Below are 26,774 nucleotides of genomic sequence, written 5' to 3'. Positions count from 1 at the left end.
TCAGCCAAGCGACAATAGAGGTGCAATAGAGTAGCATAGTTAGAAGAACATTTTGACCGAGCGTCAACGAAGGTCTCTGTTTCAGCTTGGGCAAAAATGCTTTCGTATGTACGAATGTACTCCTTTACAGGTCGCAATTTTCAACTGATTCTATAAAATGTATGTTAGATTATTATAAATACTAAAAAACCATAAGAGTGACTGACCGTTCAATAGGTATCGCAACGAGTGAAACGATTTATCCACATGTAAAAATCGAAAAGAATTGGACTAATAATTTCATCCTTTTTCCTATTTAGTACCTTTTCCTTACCCTTACTTTGCAGAAAGTGTTCAGCAATATGTAGATGTAGAGATAGCTTACTTGTAAGCGTGTCTGTATTTGTGAGGTTTTCAAGCAAAAGGTTCATTGTCGCTTACCATAAGGACGAAAATTGATTGTATCTTTATACGAAAAACCTGTCAGAGCGTCCTTATGGCAAGCGACAATGTGGTTTTGCTTGAAAACGACATATTTTATTACTAAAATAATAAATAGGTAGCTAGAGGCACTTATTAAACTTTCTACAGAAAAAGTAAGCTTAACACACAATCTGGAAATTAATCTAGATAGTCTAAAGACAAGAGATAGTCGTTAAGTTTGAAATTGGTGTATTTTAACAAGTAATTTTATTTTGTTTTTAATCTTAGATCTTTTTTGGTCTCGATGGAACATCCCGTGTCTTCCGTATCCATAACTGCTCTTCGCATTTTCATCATATTCTTCGTTCATCAAATTGCGACCTATGGCAGAAAAATGGGTTATTACTTATTAGAAATAGTAACAGTATGTAAATAAGTACTAGTCAAAGTAAAAGAAACACAGCGCAAACACTAATAAATGGCGAAAGTCAGGATGGCGGGTGTACCTAAATAAAAATAAACAAAAAGCATACCATATTTTTGTACTATTTAGTACCTACCTCCTAAAAAAAAACTAATAAGTGAAAGGTAATTCCTGGCGTAATAAAAATAATTGTACCGTAGCGTTTTTGCTTAAAAGTGAAATCGGTAAGGTGAAAAATGGTAGCGCCTGCAAAAACGTAATTGCAATGTAAAAAGTAAAATGAGTAAAACTTGGAAATTTTGGTTTTAAGTATATAATTTATCAATAATCGCGGGATCATTGCGTACCTAATAAAATATACCCGCCATTTTGACTGACAGAATGGCGGGTGTACTGTTTTTTGGTAATAACTAAGTACCGGGAGGTACAATTTTTTTTTTAAAGGAGGCACTAAATAGTACAAATTAGGTACAAAAAATTGGTACCTATGCTTTTTGTTTACTTTTATTTAGGTACACCCGCCATCCTGACTTACAATTAACACACATTAACACACTTACTACGTACAGCTACTCCTACACGGAAGCTGTTGAGTCACTGCCGCACCGATGACGATGAGGAAGTAAAAAAAATTAGAAAAAAGTTTTCACTTATCATTTGTTAAACAAAGGCATTATTTTTTTACAATCGTCATCATCACCATCGGCCTTTTATCGCCCAATGCTGAGCATAATTCTTCTTCGAGTTAGGTTAAGCAACGCGAGGACGGCTCCCGTTTTGATCCTTTGCTTTGCTACTATAGTCAAAATCTAAGAATGAAACGTGCCCCATAGTTTGACAGCTGAAACAGAAGGCACTATCCATATATTTCGTGTCACTGAATTGTCAAACGCCAACTTCTGACAACCAAAATTATCGCATAATGTACGGAGTCGTACCTACAGCGCCATCTCGGTTAGCTGTCAAACTTGAAGTACAATATTGTCTTGGACTTTACACGTCTTACGCTGATTGTCAATCAATCAATGATATTTTTGACTTTTTTCGAGAAAACGCTTGTTTTGTGTTGGTACCTACTTAAATATGGTGCTTACAATAGTTATTTACGATACAAGTGCGGAAAAGAGGAAATTCGAAACGAGTGGCGATAAATTAAAACACGACCGCAGGGAGTGTTTTAAATCGACACGAGTTGCGAATTACCTATTCGCACGTGTATCGTACAACGTTTTACAGTACATATGGCCGTTTAAACTTTCGACATATGCACGAAAAGTGCTCTTTTACGCACTAGTGCGAGAAAGTAGCACCATATGCACTGTAAAATAACAAGCGACATACAGTTTACAGATCATTACCCCAGTTCCATAATTTCCAAGGCCGCCAGAACTGCCAGATTGAGGAGTCTTCGTTCAAGTCAACTTCGGAGGAATTATCGGACGGCGCAATAACTGCTTCGAGATGTGCTCCCTTTTTTGGCGTAGATTCTTCAACTCCCCAAGAATAATTAAATATTAGGCCGAGTGAGCAATATAACACCAGCACCTAATCAGTAAAAATACTTTCCATTAGGTAGGTATAGTACTTAGATACCTACGGATTTCGCAAAGCAAGTTTTCTAGTGTTTTTTTATACTTAGCCTATCGTATTTTAGAACTACGATTTTTAACAAAATAGTAGTTTTAACTACAAGACTTTTACAGAATGATATAAGAAACTAATAAGGCTACAATCACAAAATTAATTGAAAAAGAAACTAATTACTATCTTCAAAATTGTCTTAGGTATTTGGCTTTTACAAGCACAAACGTTCTTTAAAATTATCAACAATATGCTGCAGCTCCTCCAGAGTGAAAACATTTCTTTTTGGATGAAAAAAAAAATGTATTGAACAGGCTTATAATCATAAGTATGGGATAACATATTACATGTATATTCTTCTACATCCAAGAAAGGACGCAATTATTCCTCACCCCCAAAAGCCGGATTCGGGTTATGTTATGACTTAGGTTGATGACTCCATGGGCAAAAATCCTCTTAAGTATAAAAAGGGATCAAAATTAATTAGGAATTATATAAAAGACATGCTTGAAGCAGTAGGTAGTAGGAAGAACTACATAGATATGTAGTTCTTCCTTGGAGTCAACAACATTTTCCGGCAGCACGTGGTGGTTAATTTTCCTGAATTTATATTCAGTGGCCACCCTACTTGCCTCATTTAAATTCAATTGATTATAGTTGCATTTGTGCATCAAAGCCACAGGTGATATTTAGAAAACAATTAAATATTTTTTTTGTTTAATAAATATACATAAGGCGCCGACGCTAAAGTTATAAGATAAAAAAAGTTAACTAAAATCCCTCATTGTATGTAGTAGTTCGGGATAGTTCGGATAGACATTCCATAGGTATTTGATATTTTGTAATATTAGCTACTTAACGTAAGGTTTGCAGTGTATTATTTATTTAGATAAGATATTTGATACTCGACATTAAATATCTATCATAAATATTAAGCATAGGCAAAGTTGTCAAACTCAAGTACAGTACATACCTAATTTATTATACTAATGCGTTTTATAAACTGTACTTATGCCAGAACAGCTTTGCTTTTTGTATCTAATACTTTCGATTCTTCGTCAGTCATGTAAAAAGGATTCCTTACCTAATTACTTAGTACAGTCAGCATCGAATACATATAGTAACGGCCAAAGTGCACAATGCAGTGGCACGTTTGTTTGTTATTATAGGAATAAAGATATGTCCGGGTTATTTGACCGCTTTAGCCATCACTATCTGTATAATGCTCACTGTATAAATATATATAAATAAATTGCCGCATTAAAAACATAAAAATCTGTGAAAATAGACCAAATTTGTCTGAATCGATCAATAACATTAAAAATTAAATAAGTAGCCTACCTATATACATATACGGATATATGTAGAAAAATTAAAACTTGTTCCATTTTCACAGTGCAATTTTCTTTCGCATTGCTTATATACCTTTAAACACATCCTATATCGGTCAGCTACTAAGACAACTTAACTCGCCTATTATAACGCGTGAATGAGCTGAAAATTTAATTTTCTTCACTTTTATTACCTTGCATAATCTGGAACGGACGTTTCAATACCTAACATGCATTGGTAATAAGTATACGATAAGTGAAACTAGTGAATTTGTCAGTGAAGCAACGCGACAGTTGTGATTACAGCGACCTATATATGTAAATCGCTATTTATTAGTTTGTTTGCCGTTTTAACGAGGTGGATTAAAGCTTACGTTATACATTTGATTGATGGCTTGTTATATTTTTCTTTCGAAATTAATGCATCGATTTCATGAAGATTACACGCACGAACAAGTGCGCACCTAAGCGTTCACCATAAATCAGGACCATACTAGCTGCTACATAATGTAAAGTAAAAGGTAAACTATTAGTTATTCTGTGGTAACGCAGTAAAACCACAGAATAACTAATAGTACTACCGTACAAACTAAGTTCTAAAACTTTACTTTTGGAAACCTAAAGCAAATGTTAGATCGACCATCTTGGAAAATACAAGTAACTGTAAAAAAAAAATTTTTTGTCACACTTTTATTGTTGACTGTACTTCTCATTTGAATGTCTATCTAGCACTTCTTGAGACCTTTCTAATGAGCCTAAGCATGATGTGTTTCTGTTTTTCCATCGAGGGGTTCCTTTGCCTACCTAGCTACCAGCTGCATCATCAGATCAGCTCCGTGTTAGCATATTATTGCATTGTCACCGGAATGACGATAGTACTCCATATTTCAACTGAATCAGATACCGGGAAGTGGTTAAATTTTAGTTACAAGATTTGAAGCACTATTCATACACAGGATGACCTTAGCCATTGGACAAACCCTGATATCCCACGTAGGGTTACTTCTCAGGTATGCTCTAACGTTAATATTTTTTTAATTAGAACAAAAGATTAAAAAAAAAATTTTCAAACAAAAATTAATTCTAAAGCGAGGTTTAGAATAGCAAGAACTTGCATGCAATTTAAGTTACATTGCCGAGTACTAAAGTAAACTGTATTCAAAAGTTTGATCAGATACCGCAATGTTACGAAAATTGCATGCAAGTTCTTGCTAGTCTAAACCTCGCTTAATGATCGACAACAAAAAGAAACATACTGTATTAATCATTGGCAGTGTTTTTGACAATTTGTTTGAAAAGTTAATGTCATAAATAAAAAAGATAATCAATAAGGTCGAAGAAGGTTTCATACTATTTATTACCTCAGGAGCTATTAACACATACAGGCTGCTCCAAAGTAAAAAAACGTAATTTGTTAATTTCTTCGTAACCGCTACACCGGTTGTAATGATACTTTGTAAACTGATTCTAAATACCCTAATGCATATGTAAGACTTCTCAGATTAGGTACCTATACGTTTTCCAGTCATCCATGGTCGTGGACAATGGTGACATGATTTCTGAAATCAAATGCAAGTTACCATAATAATAATAAAAAAAATTTTGCCCGCAGGGCAGCTTGTGGCGAGCTGTTGGGGAGTAACGACCCCACGGACCCGAGTGCTCCCGAGAGTCGGTCAGGGTCTCCGTCTCCGGCGTGTCTTCGTCGGTCGGAGTGGACCCCAAGGGGACCCGCAGAACTCTCAGCTCTGGCTTGCCTTCATTGGCTGTCCAGAGAGGAGTCGCTAGAACTATATGCTCCAGGGGTGGAAGTGAAAGATGCATAAGACGCGAGTTGGCACAGTGGCTGTTAACAGCTACTGGGTAGAAAGCGGCGCACACCTCTCGACACCCCTGAGCCGCTCACACCGGTGTTGCTCCTGGTCGTCTTCACGACGGCAGTTTCAGAGGCCCATCTAGTCAGCGGCAAGTCACCACCTGCCTCGATAACTTGTGAAAACATTGTTATGGCAGGTGTCCGGACGTCTTTACAATAGCCCAGTCTCATTGTCCACCCAAACTTCAATCCATAGCCGGTATACTGTTCACTTTTTTTACAATAGTCCCAATGCCTGCTGCGACCGGTTCATGGGTGTATATTGTTGCGCCTGTGAACGGGTTCCAGCAGGCGTTCTACATGACATTAAAGCTCTCCAAGGGGCTTCTACGTGTTGGATTTATATCCCCACGCAAGCCTATCAAAAGACCGGGATTTATAGGCCCGTGAAATCCACAAGGAGATACAAATAACAATTTAATATCTTTCAGCATGGCCTGTCTAATATCCAACATATTGATGCATGTCTAAATGTGTAAGTATAAGATATAATATGTAATTAAATTTCAACCCTGCTAGCCGTGGTGATGTGCGCCCGCTAGGTTGGCTCTTTGGCGTAGCCCGTTGTTATCTGTGGCTACCTATAGCAACAACCCGTCTAGCGGGTTGTCTGGCATCTGAGCAAAACTTACGATCGCCGTCTAGGCGGGTACCTGGCAGTGAATGTGTTAATTAAACTCATTGAATGCCGGTAACCCGCTCGGCGGATTCTCTGTTCGTAGTCGCTTTCCTCTACAAAGCGGGAAACGGTGGGATCGGCTACGAGCGTAGCGCTAGGAAAACGTTTTGGATGCACTCCTTTACTTCCTACGTTCGTAATTATATAGGTTTAATACTACACACCATATCACATTAATGTTGCAGCAATGAGCCAAGACCTTCACGTTTCATTGAGTGCTTGTTAAGAATCTTGTATATAGAAGCGTGGGGCAATTGATATGAGCGACCCACGTCTAAATAGAGCTGTTTGTGCATTAAGCGACTTTAAGCCACTGTATAAATGCATTAGAGCTGCACATGGTGAATAAAACACAAAACGACTACTTATGAGTTCTTTAGATAGTTTTATACAATACCTACAATTTACTACACGGTACGGTAAATACGATAAAAGAATTATAGGTCACAAAAGAAAAAAGGTGATGATCAGAATTAAAATTATATTATTACATACATGCTTTAAAAATGCTTTTTCTGGTAGCTTAATTAAATTTTGCACAAACTTAATAATATATTTTTTTGTTAGTGTATCTCTAATAATTTCACTATTTATCACAGTTCCATAAACATTACACATTACATATTAAAATTGTAAGCTAGTTCAATATATAGTACCTATGTTAAAATACCAATTCCAAGCTACTTAAACCAGTTCTAGCCTTGGCGGCACGGCGACCATCGCTAATCGCTATAAATGAACCTTGGAACCTTACAGGTATATCAATTTTGTACATATATAAATTTTGAGCTAATTTTAGGCCTTGTTCTCTCAAAACGAAAATACATAATAGTTATATACGATACAAGTGCGTAAGTAGGTAATTCGAAACAAGTGGTTATAAATTAAAACACGACCGAAGGGAGTGTTTTAAATCGACACGAATTGCGAATTACCTATTCGCACGTGTATCGTACAAAGTTTTACAGTACCTACATATATGGCCTTTTAAATATTCGACATAGTGCTTATTCCCGCACTAGTGCGGGAAAGTAGCACCATATGTAATGTAATAGTTATTAACGATAAGTGCGGAAAAAAGGAAATTAATAAATACCTATTCGCACGTGTATCGTACAACGTTTTACAGTACATATGGACCTTTAAACTTTCGACATATGCACGAAAAGTGCTATTTGACGCACTAGTGCGAGAAAGTAGCACCATATGTACTGTAAACATATTTACAATGCATGTGCTCGAAAAGTGCGTTTCCTACGGAGCCATATCATGCGGAAAGTACTACTTTTCCGCACTAGTGCTTTTTGTTTTCAATTTTTTTTTACAGTACATATGGCGCTACTTTCTTGCACTAGTGCGGAAAAAAGCACTTTTCCGCACTAGTGCTCTTTGTTTTAATTTTTTTAATAATTAAACTTATTTGCCATGATATGTTTTTTATTTACTCGCACAATGCATAGTAAAACATTGTATGATACACGTGCGTAAAGATGATTTCCGACTCGTATTCCTTTATACACTGGCTCGCTTTGCTCGCTCGTGAATAAAATTCCACTCGTCGGAAATCATACACATTCCGCACTTGTTGCATAAATAGCTATTATTGTATATATTTTTCAGTAGGGTATCATTAAGAGTTGGGCATTCCTATTTAAGGTTTTACCAAAAAATTTTGTGTTTAAATTGGGAATTTTTATATTATTTCTACTGAGAATCACGAGCTTTTTTCATTTTTACTGAGAAAAAGTGTCCCCTAAATTTTTGGTCACTTTGGTTACGGTTTTCTATACAACCTTCTATGACCGTGACAAAATGTACAAAAAAAATTGTACGAAATTTTGAGGACACTTTTTTTCTCGTATTAGGATCGAAAGAGCTCGTGATTCTGATAGAAAAAGTATAAAAAATTCAAAATCAAAAATGCGAGTTGGGGGTACAACTTTAAATAGGAATGCCTAGTTCTATGTCATTATGTCATAAAAAAATTATTCTGGTGTAAAAGTAGTAAAGCATAAAGTGACATAATCAAAGAAATAATTTAAAGCAAAAAAAAGACTACAAAATAGAGAGGATAGAGGGGCAGATATCTAGATTTTCGATGTTCGCGGTAGACCCACTTTATAATTGACTACTTGGCAAAGATTGATACATTACTTTAATACCGTGGCAAGTACCTATACTATAAAATGGGTGTATTCAGTAGGTCCTAGTTACAGACGTCATCAAATATAAGCGTAGTTATTTGTATAACACAGTTCAAAAATATTACAACGTGCACTCTTAATGCCGTCACAAATGACACTAATAGGGAGGTACAAATTACAATAATGATACACCTGGGGCCCGTTTATCAAAAGCTTGTAGCTTGTAATACACGTGGAAGTCCCTTTCTAACAAAAACTGTCAAAAAGTGACATCCGCTTGTATTACAAGTTACAAGCTTTGAGAAACGGGCCCCTGATGGCGACTGTACCTATTTTCAAGTTACACAAAAGGCCTAATTCGTATCGGTTTTCGTATTCGGTTCAGAATTTACCCGACATTCTGAAGCGAATACGAAAACCGAATATGAAAATAATTCATAATTATATCACTTTGTACCGTCAAGTGGGATAACTGGGGCCAGAGAAATAAGTTTAGACTATTTTTTTACTAATAAACTAATCTAGCTAGTTGAAAACTTGACCCTAAGACTGATAAATCCTGATTTAAATTGGAGAATATTTGCGTTGTCAAAAGTTACTCCCTCCTGTCCCCTGTTATCCCACTTGACTGTATTTGGAATTACTCGATACACCGCCTTACTTATTTTAACTAATGACTCCCTAAGTTTAAAATTATTATAATGAGGTTTAAATATGCTAATGAGACTGCCCCGCCGTTACAGCGCCTCAGGTATGTTTGTAGGCGCTCGCGTTGATGGTTTTCACGCCATTATGCGCAAAAAGTACGCGTCGATGCAGAGGCAATTGAGGGATAGTCACAATCAAAGAGTAAAGTAAGTATAATAGGTAGTCACAATAGCATTCTAAAAGTCATTGCCGAAAGGATGTGCTATACTGTCATATACAAAAACAGTGAGTAGACAGTCTGAAGGGGTGTGTGTCTTATGAAAAATTGTTTAATTAATGTACCTGACTGGGATTTTAATTTTAAGTTTTATTTTGTTTTAATGTGTCTGTTTTAATTTAATATATTCATTTTAATTTTAATAATTTTAATTGTTTGTGATATTATTTTGTTTGAATTATTTATTATTGTGGTTTTCAAAATGTTATTTTATCTTTACATGTATAGATCTCTGGTTATCTGAAATAAATGTATTTTGATTTTAATTATAACTAGATAAAATTTGGTGAATACTAGGAAAACCCTTAAAACTACTTAAGTACTTATAACTAGCTAAACGGCAAGAGCGAGTCTTACTCGCTGTTGTGTGCAGCACCTACTTAATTAAATTGTGTCATAGATTTAAAAAGGTTTCGTTAGAGCTTACAAGATGCTTAAGTTTATAAAATCAAGTAGTAGCTATGCGCATTTGTTGAAGAATAAAAAAATATGCAGCTCTCGGTTAGAATAGAAGTCGACAGCATTTTTCCTAGATTAAATAAAATAATTGTGTAGCAGAAGTGGTCCATTGAAATACTATCATTAAATAATTTCACGGTTTAGACTCACTTGTTTTAGTCACTCGCACGACATGTTTCGGATTATTTAATGTTAGTATTTCTCACAACAGTTTAAATTCGATCATTGAAATACTGTGAAAATAATGTACATACCTACATACTATAATCATTTCACGTAAATATGTACATACTTGAAATAAATAACAATGCATAATAAATTAAACCTTAAATCCGTTTCGGTGTCTACAGGAAACCTATGCGTAACAGGAAAAATAATTTAACTAAATTACTAACATGATTTTGGATATTTTACTCAGATATCTGGAGCGGTACCCTGATTTTAAAATTTGTTAAGGTTTTGATGATATGACAAATTCGCGCTGATTGGTGCGCGCAAAATAACAGAGTCGTATTAAGATCGTATCATAACAATATGAAAACTTTGACAGATTGTAAAATCTGAATACCCCCCGTCGAGGCTTAGCCAAGGTGACAGTAATTGTAAATCGTTTCTCAACTTGGCTACGTCAACTGATATGGGTTCCACTCACCAGCTAAAGATGCTTCTTTGCATGTAGCCGTCGTTCGGTAAATAAATATATATCTTTAAAATGAAACTCTCTTCCTAAAATCACAGCACATTACTTATCTATCATAGACTTACGACGTCGAACCGTCTATAACTCCATCCATACCTTTTGGTGCTACATGCATACTGATAATCCAATAAGCTATAAGATGCGAGAGAATCTACATGAACACACAGCTGCAAAAGTGCATATCCACTTTATAGATGTAATTCATTCATAAAGTGGGTATGCACTTTTGCAGCCGGGAGTACATGTCTACAATTCTTGCGCAAGAAAATATTCAATCACTACTTGCTTTCTCCCCGCCGAGTAGACAGCTGCTTTCGGCCGCTGTAAGCCTAGACCTAGAATAAAGGAGGGGCGCGACAGTATTTCGCTCAAGAGATATAGACTACGTACTTTTTCTAGCTGCATTAATTAAAGAGGGAAGGGTAGTCTATCTCGTGGGCGCCATATTGTCGCGCCACTCCTACTCCTATGCTAGCCCAACTGGGCTGACAACCAAGGGCTGTAGCCAAGCTGGAACAGCCTCGTACAGAGGCACGTGGGGCCCAACAGCGAGCGCCATGAGGATAACTTGTGCATTATACAATCACAGAAAACTTATCTATCATCGACGTACTAGTCGAACTAAATTTCGTTTGCTAATTTAAAGCCGAATTACATTAAACGTTTGAAATTTACTAGCCTTGGTGTGGTTATTCTTTCAATAGCTATGAAAACGGGTCACTTCAGAAGCAACCTTTTCTGTTGATTTAAAGTGTAGTTCAGCTGTACAGGGAGCCGCAAAAGTACATGGACCCACTTTATGAATGAATTCCATTAATAAAGTGGATCTGAAAGTTTACAGCTGCGTGTGTATGTTATGTAGTACATATGTAGATAATTATTATACCGACATGAAACAATGTATGAAAACTTCAATACAAAGTGACCCGACTTCATTGCTCTCAAGTAAGTACTTGTACAAGGTACAAGTGTACAATATGCTTTTTCAACACACTTGCTCGTAACGTAGAAGTTATTGAACCGCTTTTAGGCTCATAATCCTAAATATTAAACATGCGTGCTTTTTCATTATATTATAGCACTTGTTAGCTAATGAATGATAATCCGACTGTCTTAAGAAGGTAATTGATTGCTAATAATATGCGTGGAAACGGACCCTTCTTAAATTGGTCGAGTAGAAATGACAACACGGACTAGCGGCCGCCGGCGCCCCGCCGTGGCCCCCGGCAGCGCAGGGAGAGGCGCGGCCGGCAGTATGACAGATGCAACACACAATACTAACTGTTTAAACAATTCAAATTTGATTAATAAGAAAGTTTCTTTTTAATACAGTTGCTCAAAAAGTGCTACCTTACGTAGCTGTTTAGCGTGCGGAAAGTTGGTTTTCTCAAACTAGTGCTTTTTACTTTTCCAATTTTTTTTAATTTATACTTGTTCCAATTCATGACTACTTATTGATGAGTGTTATTAGTTTCCTTTAAACGTCGTAATCAACATAAAAACCTACTGTTAATGTAATACCAAAATAGTACATTTCGATGCTAGTGCGGAAAGTATGTCATTACTTCACGAGTACCGAGATATCTGGCCACGAGCCGTAGGCGAGTGGCAAGACGCGGGACGAGTGAAAAATGACATTTCCGCACGTGTATCGACCGACGTTTTTTTAATACAGTTGCGAAAAAATAAGAAAAGCAACAAGAATGGAATTCGGAACTTTTTTATTATTAATTCTGTGACATCATTGACATTATGAAGAGGTGTTTTTCTTCTAGCTTTTATTCGACTAGAATAGATTTTGTTATTATTATTGAACCCACTTCAATAAGTTTTTTTTTCAAATGCATGTTCTATAAGACAGAAACAATTGTAAATATTAAAACATTGTACTATTATTACCTAAATTAAATTTACGATTATTAGTGTATCGTATATTTATAAAAACAATATCTAATGTTGCCTTTGGAAACTTAAAACATTCTTGAAGTAAGAAAATACGCCTCTTCTTTGACAGGCGTTCCGTTCCATTCAGACAATTTATTAAGAACGGTTTTTCAACATTAAAAAATAAACGTGTTAAAATACTTATAATGATGAAGAGGTAAGTAATAAAATATGAAATATGCATATTTTACGTATTCTTACATTAACAGTAGGTTTTATTAACGGTATGTTGATTACGACGTTTAAAGGAAACTAATATTAACACTCATCAATAAGTAGTCATGAATTGGAACAAGTAAAAATTTAAAAAAATTGGAAAAGTAAAAAGCACTAGTTCGCGAAAACCAACTTTCCGCTCGCTTACAGCTCTCGCGCACAATATCGCCTCGTGTGTAATGACCAACGTACACGTAGCACACTTGTATTACAATGTAGTATTACAGCATGAGGTTGAGGTCACGTGTTGTACAAGACACTCCACGCTCAGTACTCCCTGCAGTACTTGTCGATGTCTCTGGCGGACAACCTGCGGCGGCGAGCGCGCGCGCACGGCAGCCGCCAAGGTCACGAGTCGTGCAGCAGCCGCTGGTAGTGCGGGAACACCTCGTACGGCGGCACGTGCAGACCGAACTCGAGGGCTACTAGGACCGCGAACTCGAATTTCATCAAGTCCTTTCTGTTCACTCTGAAGGTCGTTTCGATGCGCTGTTGAAGAAATAATTAATTTGTATTTTTTTAAACGGAAAATTGATAAAAAAGAATTCGAATACAATCAAAGGAATACTGGGACTCGTAAAATAGTAAGGCCGCGGACTGGTAGTAAGTGGCGCGCAGCGCGGCGAGCAGCAAATCAAAGCCATTGCGCTCGAAGTGTATGAACGGCCATGAATTGCCACGCCCGGCTTGCGTCCAGGGGCCCATTTCTCGAACGATTTTAGACTAATATTATTAGTCCCCGAAGTGTCAAATTGTATGAGTTGGCATGACAATACACTAATAATATTAGACTAATATCTTTCGAGAAATGGGCCCCAGACTACGGCCTAACTATTGTAACAGAATAAACGGCATTGCATAGGTACATTAGGTACGTTGTAGTGACTAGATTGCAGTGGTATAGCGCCATCTACGTTAGCTACTAATTTTAGCACTACGTCTCGTCAGGCTATAATATTTAACACTACTTAGCGTGTCTTAGTATTCCTTTGTTCATGCTCTTGAATAATACTGTAAACCAGAAAAAACTACACGTCTACACGTGTATGACGTAAACGCCAACCTTAAAACTAGGAAATACATACATCAATATTATACATAATTAAAATGACAACAAATAGCATTCAAAAATAGTTTTTCTTCATTATATAGACGTTAAGACACGTAAATCAGCTAGCTAACACAGTATAGAAAAAGTAGTTACCTCAATTAAAGCCTTCAATGTTTCTCCTTTGACGTCATTTAGTTTAGCAGACAGCAACAAGCAGGCGCCAGCACATAACTTTCTATTATCTTTCGTAATGAGATTCGCCAGAATCAATTTTTCAAAGTAGACGTATGCTTGAGCGACGGGTAATAAGTCGATGCCGCCACTGTCATGTTTCGCTATCTTGCGCATCTCCTTTTTAATGCTGAAAGGATAAAAAAACAATATAATTACGTATCTAGAACATCTATGTACCTACCTAAGTAGGGTATCGGGGCTTCATCAATAACAAACAAACTAAACATCTTCTAAAAGCGTACTGCATATTAGTACGCTTTTAGAAGATATTTAGTTTGTTAATTGCACACGCGCCGTCTATACATATTTCATACAAAAATGTCCGAAAGTCAAATTGAAGTAATTGGTTGTCTACATTTGTATTTTTAAAAATTAATAGAGGTTGTACGTGCCAACCAAAGAGTCCTGGGCTCGTTTAAAATGTCTAGTTGAAAGTTGAAATAATTTTTAAGAAAAAAAACCGACTTCAATGGGGGATGCCGCTGAAAGTTTACTTATTGTTGATGGTGCACTCTTAGATTCCAGACAATGAAATGAAATAGACAGCATATTTTGCGTAATTATCCTAATCCATCTTTTGACTAATTTTGCCTAATTGCCTAATTATTATAATATTGCCTAATAATATAGAAAAGGAGGTAAAACCACCCACTTTTCTAGTAGCATTTCGTTTTTGTAAGGGTCGCAGTTCTAACCTAACCTAACCTAACCTACTTTTCTGATAGCATTTCGTTTCTGTAAGGGTCACAGTTCTAACCTAACCTAACCCACTTTTCTAGTAGCATTTCCGGGTCCGGGTCTGGGTCCGGATCCGAGTCCGGGTCCGTGTCCGGATCCGAGTCCGGGTCCGTGTCCGGCTGTCCGGGTCCAAGTTTGGGTCAGAGTTCGGTCCGGGTCCGGGTCCGAGTTTGGGTCCATGTTCAGACCCGGGTCCGGGTCAGAGTCCGGGTACAAGTTTAGGTCTTGGTCCATAAGGAAGAGAACAAATCGCCAAAAGTGAACTATGTGTCATTGAAGAGTTCCATTCTGATCATCATCAGCAGTTCCACTTCATCAAATGTCACTTTTTAAAATGGAAGTGCTGGATTTGTTTATAAGAATACAAAAATCACTATATGTATGCCTTTCACATTTGAGGAGTTCCGTCGATTCCTCGTGGATCCCATCATCAGAACTCGAGCTTGACAAAAATGTTTCTTGAAAACCTAACTTGCTTAACAAACATAACGAAGAGGCCAAATCGCCAAACGTGAACTATGCGTCATTGAAGAGTTCCGTTCTGATCATCATCAGCAGTTCCACTTCATCAAATGTCACTTTTTTAAATGTAAGTGCTTGATTTGTTGATGAAAATACTAAAATCACTATATGTAAGCCTTTAACATTTGAGGAGTTCCCTCGATTCCTCATGGATCCCATCATCAGAACTGCGTTTTGACAAAAACGGGACCAATCTGTATGTATATACTTACAATCAAAAAAAGAATTTTCAAAATCGGTCCAGAAATGACGGAGTTATGGAGTAACAAACATTAAAAAAAAACAAAAAACAAAAAAAAAAAAAAAATACAACCGAATTGATAACCTCCTCCTTTTGAAATCTTGAAGTCGGTTAAAAATACACCCGTGTCACATTTCCGTCGTCGATCCAGTCGTAAATGACACACCATTTAGCAGCGCGTTCGACATATCTGGGCGTCCCTTTAAGTCAGATTAGTCATAGAGACATATCTTTACCTTCTCAATTTGCTAAGAGTTAGTTTTAGGTGGGGGAATTTCTCTCTGAATTTATCATTGAGTTCCTTCTTCAAGTCTTGTGGACGGACATAGTCGATGATAGAGGTCATGTAGGAAGTGAACGTAAGCAGCGTCCTGTGCTTGCCGGCGATCAGCTCGGGGTCGTCTAGGACGTTAGGACAATACTGCACCTAGGACAAAACATAATCATGAAACAATATTTTCGTATTTACTTTCATTTTGTCCCCCGAAAATACGATAAATGAAACGGATATAGCAAGAGTAGTTTGCCACCTAAACGGTGGTGCATGCTCCAATAGAATGACATGATTCGTCCTAATTTGTTATTTCAGATAAGTAATGAAAATAAAATATGGTCTCATACTGACAAGACAATGACCGAAAATTGCATCTTGAATTATTTCAAACTATGTATAGACAAATAAATATTATTATACTAAAAACCCGACTTCTTAAAAAATGGACTGAAAAAGGAAAAACAAGTATCACAATACCTATATAATGAAATAAGGAGGTGCCGCATGCGGTGACAAACGTAGTTTTAGTAGATCTTTCTGTGCCGGTAGGTAACAAAGTATTGTTTGTCCCCGCCTTATCGTCCTTCTCACAGTTCTGACGCAGTCGGTTCTGACGCAAGTCGAGTAAAAATAATATTAGGACGCGTAAGTAGTGCAAAATATTGTAGCAGCAGTTTACAATAGTTTAGTGGACAATTTATTTACGTTTTGCAGAAACTGAATTATAAACTGTACAAAGTTAGCGCTTCATTACTTTAGACACCGTATTATGAATGGGGCGGTACATCGTCAAACTTATATAACATTTTGCACTACTTTAATACGGTTTAGCATGCATCTTTCTTTGTTAAAAAAGTAGATACTTACATATTTTGGCGTCAGTAATGATGCTTCCTCCCAATCGAATGTTTTGTTATCAACTGTACTCAAAGGCGGCGACGCGGCCATTTGGGGCCTCTGCGACGACTCGTAGGAGAAGCACCTACAATAAATATCATATTAAACAAAAGTTATACACAACGGAAAAATATAGGTTAATCTTTACCCATGCGGACCCCGGACTTATAATGCAACCAGGTTAAGGAGTATAATGTACCCATGCATGTTTAAAAAAAGATGTAAGAAATACCTACTTCAATATGCATTATCTAGTATGAGCTGAGCTGCAGTTATCATATGATATGAGTACTAAACTAGAGACTATATAACGAAGATACATATTTAAGGTCAACCGCGTCAAACGCAAATATGGGTTTATTACGTCTATTTTGTTTTCTTTCTCTCTTACTTGAGTTTCTCGAATACGAATGATTAGAACACCATATTTCGTTTTATTCTTCAAGTTGCACAAGCTTTTATCACTAGATATCGACCTTTTCCAATTCACGTTGTTTAAAAAATGCAATGCATTTAACCTGGTTGGCCTTAGTTAATAATAAGGATTATGTGAGACTAAGCTAACTCTTAAATTATGACACTATTCTATGGCACTGAATGTTGTCATGAAAAGTGAACCAAATAAGTGGGAGACTTTCCATTTCTCCATATTATGTGATTTATGTGTAGTCATACTAGTGGAATGAAGTTGAAACATATTAATCAAGTATCTACAGAAGGGCAGATAGATGATATCTCTATCATCCCCGGATGGAATCTGCGCCAAGACGAGCAGAGCGAAGCGCAAGAGCATTGCCTACCTTTTCTCGAAACGTTTCGTCGTTTTTTGAGCCCTCATAACTTGGGTTTGGATTATACCAGATAAAAAAAAATCTCGGGATATGATGTCATTAGTGGATTTTTAAGCATAAAAATTTTCAATTACATAGCTCTTATTATTACTTTAGATTTTATTTATATCTAAAAAAAACCCCGACTTCGGCACTCACTCACTCACTGATGATCATCAAAACCGTTAGGGTACTTTCTGAAATCCTAGGAAGCTGAAATTTGGTGTAAGGCACCTTTTTAACATATTGCTCTGCTGTCGTAGATAAATTATTGTATGCAACGAAGCATAAAAATCATCAAATTCTCGCTTCTGTTATTACTAAACTCGCCTAATATGCTTCGTATTGTAACTTCGACTCTTTTAAGAAACTTTGTTATGTGAACTGTTGTATTAAATACAATATACAAGGTGCCCACGAGGAGCTTGAGAGGTTTTAACAATGCATTTCTGAGGCCAAGATAAGGAAAAAATCTTATATGAGTTGAGGTCAATACTGCCAATTATTTTTATTTTTTGTATGTATTTGTACATAAAATGTAAATGCTATTTGTAAAACTCCAACTCAAAAATAAATAACTTTTTTGGTATCAATAAGGATGTTTGGACTAGGCTAGGGTCCCATAGTGGCAACATCGCCATCAAAAAGGCGTTTTGCACTAAGTAACAATAAAAAGATAATTTTAGGGTTCCGTACCCAAAGGGTAAAAACGGGACCCTATTACTAAGACTCCACTGTCTATCTGTCTGTCTGTCTGTCTTATGAACCGTGATAGCTAAAGGGTTGAAATTTTCACAGACGATGTATTTCTGTTGCCGCTATAACAACAAATACTAAAAAGTACGGAACCCTCGGTGGGCGAGTCCGACTCGCACCTGTCCGGTTTTTTTTACTGGTTTTAACTCTGAAACTAGGCGAATTCCAAAAAAGTTTATAGGACATTTTAGTTTTTAAATATGATCAGGAATATCTTATTGTTAAAAAATCTCGGTTTATTCGTGGGCACGTGGTATGAGTATATAGAAAAGAATGCATACTTAAATTTCTATTAAATTACATTACTACATGCATAATGATAAACATATGTATTTTAGCTAATATGATCTCCTGAAATATATGTATTGATGAGTAGCATATATTAAACTTGATATATTAAAAGTAATCATACGTATTACTAGCAAAATACAACACCTATAACTTAACTTTATTTAAAAGGCACTTATCACGGTATATTTACACCGTGTCTAATAAGTCCGAATTCCGAATACATATCTTTTTACCTTGGCTCTAAAGACATACGGAATACAGGCCATCAAATTCTTTTTTTTTTTTAAGTAAAAGAGTATGTTGACGTTGAGTGTCAGGCGGATCTTGGATGCCATGCTTATGAAAAATGCAAAGTACATGGCATTTCCGAAGAGACCAACAAAAAGAGAGTGCAAAGATCTAACGTAATACTTTCTTGGCACGCAGGTGATGAGTTTGTTTTTTTTTCTGACGAGAAACTGTTTGTGTTTTAACAGCCTCATAGAGCCCAAAATGATCGATTGTGGGCACCACGGATAGAAGACATTCCGGACAACCAGAAAAATGTTACTAGGTTCCAGAGCTCACTATCGGTCATGGTGTGGGGTGCAGTATGGAAGAGGGGTAAACTACCTATAGTATTTATAGATAAAGGCGTAAAAATTAACGCACTTTACTATAAAACCGAGGTTTTGGAGAATATTGTTGCCCCAAATTTAAAATGTATGTCGGAGACGGAGCTCCTTCACACGGCAAATTCTGTTCAAGCTTGGTGTCAGGCTAATTTGACAGATTTTTTGCCGAAACATGAATGGCCACCCAGTTCTCAAGATTAGATTATTTTGTATGGTCGTACATGCTTTCGAAACTACATCTTTATAAAATCATAAGCCTGGATCATTTCAAAAAGGTTATCGAGCGTCTCTCTCTCTCTCTCTCTCTCTTTAGCCCTTTTCTACCCTTCGGGTGTAGGCCTTTTTCATTTTACGCCATTCGTCACGTTTCTGTGCGACTTGGAGCCACTGCTTCCCCGCATGATTTCCATGCTTGATTTCGTCATCCCCGATATCGAGCGTATTTGGGACGAAATGCCAATGGAAAAAGCGTTTGAGGCTGGTAAACAAGTTAAAGGTGATGTTATTCCGAAACATTTATTGTAAATATATTATATAAGTGTGCCATTAATAAAATATAATTTTAATTGCAGTACATTATATTCGTACATTCATTTACGAATAGAATGTATATATTTGTACTGTATTCGGACTTATTGGACACGGTGTAGGCTCGTGCCGCCCATCATACGAAACAATAACCTTTTTTTTCGTTGGGTGATTTTCATTTGTTCCAAATATTCACGAGACAAAAAAAATGGTACTTGTTTGTTTTAATGAAGGTTGAAATTCCATTGAAACAGTGTGTACATCGTAATGTACAGTCAGCAAAACTTTAGCTTAGCATCCCTGCATACAAGTATGTATGTAGGGGTGCTAAGATGATAGTTTTGCTAACTGTACATAGGGTGGCACGAGGATATAGTCGATTGAGCATAGTTTGATTATGTGTGCTGCATTATGCATAGCTTATCTAGGAGAAACATTTTATTGTTTACCATTTTTTATCCTTGTGCCTCGTCAATAACTTAGTTCTGAAATATAAATGGGTTAGTGATGAAATGAGGGATGCATGTGGGCGCTGAAATGTAACATCTAAAGTACAATCAAAAGCAATGACATCGGGTCACTCTGTATGATAATTCTCAGCGATAGTGACTCGTTTCATTGTATCGGCAATTTGTAATAAACTTTTACGATACTTTATTATGACTGTTTATAATGAAAATTCGTAGGTTTTGAAACTTGTGAACTTTGATTTCTGCAATTCCTGTCTGTGCCATCCACGTACATGCGCCCCCACTCTTCTTCCTATACCTAATCGCTTATAGTATGTAGTTCTGTCTATTACACTAGCACACATCGTTAATTAATGTGTATAGACAGAACTACTACACTGTTAAAAGGTTGTACACTTGTACCATACTATCTTGTGGCCTGAATCGGAAACAAAAACATGTACATTGACACTTCACGCGAAAGCAAGTGCTGCCATCTACCGTTCTCGTACGTTTTCTTATGTATAGTAGGTTCTGCTATCTTGTGAGCTACTTGGGAAGCATAAACTTCACATTTACACCTCGCGCCGAAAATCTGACGTCTCTTGTGCTGCCCCCTACAGTTTATGCACACTCCCTATAAGGCTATAAGGAATAAGAGTGGGGCGCGTCTTCATGGATAGCACAAACTATATAATGTGCAGTGTTTTGTGATATGTAATTACTAATTAGGGTTACCAGATCCGAATTTCTATTTAGTATTTACGGGACCATGCTATTCGGGATTCCGTTCCCACGTGAAATTTTACACGCATAAAGTTAACGTAAGTGTTCTAAATTGGATTTTCCAGATCTTTGAATAGCCATCAGAACGCCCCGAAAAATTCGGGACATCTGGTCACCCTATATCGTCAGGTGACAACCAAAACTCATTAATCACTAGTTAAGAGCCAAAATGAACCGTGCTGGTACCAAATTAAGGTTAATTTTTGTTTAATATTTTTTTTGCAATTTTTTTTGAAACGGGGACGTGGAAGACGCCCTGCTACTTGGCTGACAACGGTCCAAAATAACCTAAGAAACACAAACATTGACGCCGGAACTGCAAGGAGAGCCGACCCTAGATAATGGGAAAAGGCTTAGGTAGAAGATTTTTTTTGCAATTAGCAAGTTTTGGTTTTCACCTGACGGCATGTAATGCTTATGTATAACCCACTATGATTCATATTTCAAGACATAGACCAATTAAATAAAAAATAAAACTAACATGACCATTCACATTTAAACTGTACATTAAACAAGTCTAAAAGCATGGTATTGTTGCGAGTTTTTGTTGTCTGACTTGATTTGAAACAGCAAACACAAAATTAAAACAGTATTAATTTAAAACTTGAATTACCTGGCTATAACATGAGGATGGCGATTAATAATTTTCCAATTAGCTTTGTCACTAAAGTCACCTTCATACATCTTTCGGTATTGTTCTCTGGTACACACTCTGGATGGTACAAGCAGTTTTGAATAGGAGATATCTTGGCCGTTTTCCTCTTTTTCCAATCCAAGGAGATCGAAAGGATCAACACCATTGTCAGTAATCGCTGAGAGTGGTCTTGCGGAAGCGGAAGTGTTGCGACGGCGGCCGCCATCTTTTCTGTGGTCCGAACTAAAAAAATAGTAAAAGAATAAATGGACAGTCTTGAAAAACTTATAACGTAATTAGAGCCGTATCCTATGTAATATTAAGGCTTCTACAGACCTTGCAACTTGCAACAAATAGCATGCGATTTTAGATAATTGCTGGCTAAGTAGGAGCAACGAGTTCCATCGGCCACGGCCGATCAAATGCGGGAATGTATTGCAAATCAATGCGATTATTGGTGACGAGGTTTATGAGACCAACTAATAGGTTACTAAACTACTGATACACTAATATGTTAATTTTATTATGTTACCTTAATTATAATATGTAGACTAGAAATTAATAGAATAGAACTATACTATTGTGTGCCCTTACAGGGTGTCATGAACTGGCTATATGAAATGTAACACCTTATTATATACCTGACAATGTAATATTGAATTAAAAAAAACCGGCCAAGTGCGAGTCGGACTCGCGCACCTAGGGTTCCGTACTTTTTGGTATTTGTTGTTATAGCGGCAACAGAAATACATCATCTGTGAAAATTTCAACTGCCTAGCTATCACGGTTCATGAGATACAGCCTGGTGACAGACAGACAGACGGACACCGGAGTCTTAGTAATAGGGTCCCGTTTTTACCCTTTGGGTACGGAACCCTAAAAATATGACTAAATGACGTTAGGAGAAGCCATTACGCGCGACCAATCAGCGAACCTCACGCGAGTTGAGCCCGCGCGGCATAAACGTCTAAATTGCATACATTTGCATACCAAGGTTCAAGGTTTTGTCGCGCATAATGAGGACTCGGCTTAAAGAATTCCTTAACTGTATACATACCGAGGATTCCGGACAGTTTTTGAATATGGTATAGTACTGAATACAACACATGGCACACCTAAACCAGGTGCAAATGCCAGCCTTTCATTTCTAAACGAAACTCCCTTGGTTAAGGGACGAATGCATCGCAACTCCTTTGAGTGAACCTGGTTTTCAGGGATGCATGTACTGCTTGTGCGGAAGCGACCTGAATAAAATGTTATTAGATACAATTTCTGTTATTTGGTGTAGGGCACTCTGCACACTGGTTCAGCAATCTGCCACAGTAAGATGAGCAACATATCAATCATGCTGTGTGCAGGTTTGTCCTTAGTGTTTTGTGCTGAGCATGTTTACGTGTTTAGTCACATATTTCACTCTGCTCACCATGGTATTGGCAGAGTATGGCATTAGTGTGTGAATTGCCTTATTTGAAGCATTTGATGAAAGGTAAGTAGTTTCTGCGAATATACTTTAAATAATGTATTATCATGAAAATGTTACTGCTCTCTAGTAGAAAACTTATTATAAAGCTTTCATTCCTGAAAATTTAATGGGTAACCTAGCAAGTCCATTTGTTTATCTTCAATATTATAATTAATCTTCAATATAGCATTATTTGGTCTAGAATACCTGCATATTCCCACTTAATGTAGTGGCACCAGTGATTGGTAAACTGTGACGTTTTTGCCAGTAGTTGGAGGCTAATTTTTGAGGAATGCAAAAACCTTTGTGAGGCAATGGATGACCGCCCGTCCTCAGTTAGTTATTAATATTTCTTTTGTATATTGTTTTATTTTGTGTATATTATATACCTCGTTTCTTTGAATTTGTGACACAAATTTTGTGTAAATTAAAAAAAAAAATTGTCATACCTAGTCCCAGATTGTATACTGTACCTTGTTTGTATGTATTACTTTCTGTCCTAAATTTCGCAGTGCATTAGTACCTACTGTAATGCTGTATGATTTTTTTTAACCAATAAAATAATAAAATAAAATAAAATAAAATTGAGGGTAGGAAGCAGGTTTATATTAGTGTGTTGTGTTGCCATATTAAGAAATTGGCTTCCTACCCTTATTTTCTTGGTTCCTGTCGGTCACTGGTGCCACTATGTCACACTGTCATGTGAATATTATTTATCTACTAATATTGTCTGTTATCTATCATACATGGCACTTTTTTATATAAACAACATTGATTGTGTATATTTCAAATGTGTTGTCAACTCATTTGTCTTGATTTTGATAAGATTATAAAGATATGATAATTACCAAAATTCAAGCTTTCTGAACTGCTCTTATCATCAATATTTATGCCAGTAAGTGATGATAGGTGTACTTTCTTGGTCCAGGCCCCTGCAAGTTTCTCTTTGAATGACTCTTGATTCCCAGATGAACATCTTGAAAAAAAAACAATATAGACAAATAAGTGATGCTATAGTCCATAAGGTAAAATGTCCTTTATTAGTACAAGATTTAGCTGACAAAAATAAGCTAGGCTTTATTGTGTTAACTTGGCAGCTGCCTCTTTGTTATAACAACAGTAAAATTCAAAGGTAAACGTATGTTTGCCACTACTACACAAGTTTTGAATACAAATATAATAACAAAAGTAATTTATTGAACACAATATGAAAAAGCGAAGCATACCTTTCTCTAAACACATGATTGGTAACAGCTTTGACTGGAGTGATGCTTGTGTTGGGGTCGGAGTCCGAGCTCACGGAATGGTTGTCGATGACGCGGTGCGCAGGGCTCTGTGGCGCTTTGCGGCGGACACTCTCGTGCCCTTTATCCTTCTCCACCCCATTTACCAGCTCAACGGCCTTGGTGTCCGATTTCTCGCTCTTCTTAACGACGTGACATAATTCCGTATCCTTGAAAGTCCCATCCAGAGATATGTTGGACAGAAAAGTCACAGCGGCGAGACGTCTTCTTGCTTTTTCGTATTTATTACGATGATTGGACATTTTGAACTCTTATAACAATGACTGAACAACACTATTCATAAATTAAAATCAAGTTAGCGGCAACCTTAACAGCGATATCCCATAAAAACTTACTCAAACTTATAAACCTAATCGTATTACAAAACCACTGTATGTTTTATATCTCTCCATCAGTTAAGCGACCGTCAGAACTGCTAATTAAAAACTACTTTATTCAATCTGAATAAAGCTCAAAGCTTAAATTTAACGGTGGATTGGTCAATGAAATAATTCATATAATTATTTTTGTCCTGAAACTAGACGATTCCGCAATTTCCGCAAATAAATTTGACATTATGATATTCCATATTCTCTCATTAGCTTAGTTTGACAGTTATGGGCTTATGGGGTTGCTGGTTAAGTATTTTAAAAAAATTAAAAAAAAGTACTGTCATAGTGTAGAAAGCCGGTAAAAAGCGAATTGTAAACTGTGGAACTGGGCACTCGAGATAATTAAGTAGGGGGCATTATTGAAACTAAACAACCAACTCAAAGTAATCAAGACTTCGGGTAACCGTGGTAAACCATCATCATCAGTTCAATGTGAAGTGCCGCTCCGACTTGGTTTGTGTAAGCTATGATTATCTTAACCCTTCCTGTGCCAGACGCCATTTTGCACAAGTGTGTACATATGCCGTTCTCCCGCTGCTGCCAGGGACGAATAAATCCGTGTCTGCATTATCCCACTCCGGGACAAACTGTAGGTTAAATAAATTACTCGCTGGCGTCTAATAAGGATAGTTTTGTTTATAATATTGCGAAAATAGAATGACCGGTTATCCATTTACTTAATTCAAGTTATAAATTGATTCAAATATATCAATATTTGACGAAATATTGAAATAAATAACATGCGCCACTTCCGCAGCAGGACGGGTGCCACACGGCGCTTGGCGCTTCGCAGTCAAGGTCAACCGACGCGGCCATTTTGTTCGATGGCTAGATAGTATGGATGGATTAGACGTTTGGATTCACTTTTGGTTTTTAATGTGGGGCATGTATTTCTGCACTAACAAGCATTGTATTGCATTGCGTACACTCATTTGAATAAATATTTAGTACCTAACTAAAAGCTGTATACCTAGTTTTACTAATGTTTTATGTTTGCACTTTGGGTATATGTCTTTTCATACTAACAAACATTTTATACAGTTATATCAAATTTTAATAACCCTTTTCGGCACTCTGCTTACTGAGCTTCTGCGTACAAAACACATTCCCGCCGCGGGAGTTTGCCAGACGAAGAAATAAGAAAATGCCGCATCCATATTATGATAGCCGCTCTCGGGTGCCTTTTGGGTAGAAATTCCTTGGTTTTGTTCATCATATCTTAAATATCTTTGTATGGAAACACGTTTTGCATTATTTACATTCCTTTAGTAAATTATCTCTTGAGTTTTAGAAAACAAATTCTTATCAAAAAAATATTATTTGATACTGCTTAGAGCACAACACCTGCCTGAAATTTACATACAACTTATACAGGACATATACCACAATTCATATTAAATATATTAATAACGGGTCACTCACGGAAGTTTTGTTATTAAAATATATCACAATTCATTCAGGCAGGAGTAGGAGTTCACCAAGGTTCGGCAATTAGTCCGCTACTCTTCAACTTGGTTATGGATCTTATAACCACAGAGGATATAATAGGATAGAGCGGTACTGTCATAGTAAATTTTGTAACCACAGTAAATTCACTGCCATCTATCGACACACTTTAAAACTAAAAATGAAGATTTATAGAAATACGATAAAATGTATTTAAATATGGATAAATGATTTTTTTTATTTGCATTAATTATTTTTATGATTTTGACCCATGTTTTTTCACTGATATGCGTTAAAATTGTTAAATAACAAACGAAACCGTCAGCGCCCTCTATACCAGAGTAGGCCAAAGATAGTGGCGCCATCTGATCGAGGATCAAATTTTCGTGATTTTTGAGGCACGTTTTTTCCTTAGACTGTATCCATCTATTACGGAGTTATATCTATCTTTGTAATAACCAAAGAAATCCGAGCTCCATTGCCGATAAATCTCCTGAACGTGCCTACGCGGACGTCATAGTACTCATGGCTCATGGCTTACACAGCAAGCGAAATGTAGGATACTCTACATCTCTGGGTTCACGCCCTTTTTTTTTTTGACCCAGGGGAAATTCGTTAGGGATCCCACCCGGCCCGGGAGAAGCCGAGTGGGTATGTCCGACTCA

The 26,774-nt window shown here is 36.8% G+C and overlaps 1 protein-coding gene and 1 long non-coding RNA gene across 3 annotated transcripts; both read right to left on the bottom strand.

The window, feature by feature from the left end:
- Positions 1–634: 634 nt before the first annotated feature.
- Positions 635–4,226, bottom strand: LOC134741166 (uncharacterized). Its single transcript, XR_010127856.1, has 3 exons — positions 3,833–4,226; positions 2,185–2,371; positions 635–783 (listed from the first exon to the last, which is right to left on the bottom strand). It is a non-coding gene; the product is annotated as an uncharacterized LOC134741166 (long non-coding RNA).
- Positions 4,227–6,759: 2,533 nt separating this feature from the next.
- LOC134740655 (CDK5 and ABL1 enzyme substrate 2) lies at positions 6,760–24,838 on the bottom strand. 2 transcript variants are annotated; one of them, XM_063673199.1, is made up of 9 exons: positions 24,215–24,838; positions 23,837–23,964; positions 22,584–22,770; positions 21,506–21,769; positions 20,107–20,142; positions 16,609–16,723; positions 15,704–15,894; positions 13,886–14,093; positions 6,760–13,170 (listed from the first exon to the last, which is right to left on the bottom strand). In XM_063673199.1, exons 1-9 carry the CDS (start codon positions 24,532–24,534, stop codon positions 13,030–13,032), a joined length of 1,590 nt encoding a protein of 529 aa, XP_063529269.1. In that variant the 5' UTR covers positions 24,535–24,838; the 3' UTR covers positions 6,760–13,029. The 2 variants fall into 2 exon arrangements, with proteins under 2 accessions (XP_063529269.1, XP_063529270.1); XM_063673200.1 differs by lacking the exon at positions 20,107–20,142.
- Between the last annotated feature and the right edge of the window lie 1,936 nt (positions 24,839–26,774).

This window comes from Cydia strobilella, chromosome 4 (genome assembly GCF_947568885.1).
Source record: "Cydia strobilella chromosome 4, ilCydStro3.1, whole genome shotgun sequence".
In the NCBI taxonomy this organism is placed as follows: Eukaryota; Metazoa; Arthropoda; class Insecta; order Lepidoptera; family Tortricidae; genus Cydia; species Cydia strobilella.
This window is presented reverse-complemented; position numbering and strand designations above follow the sequence as displayed.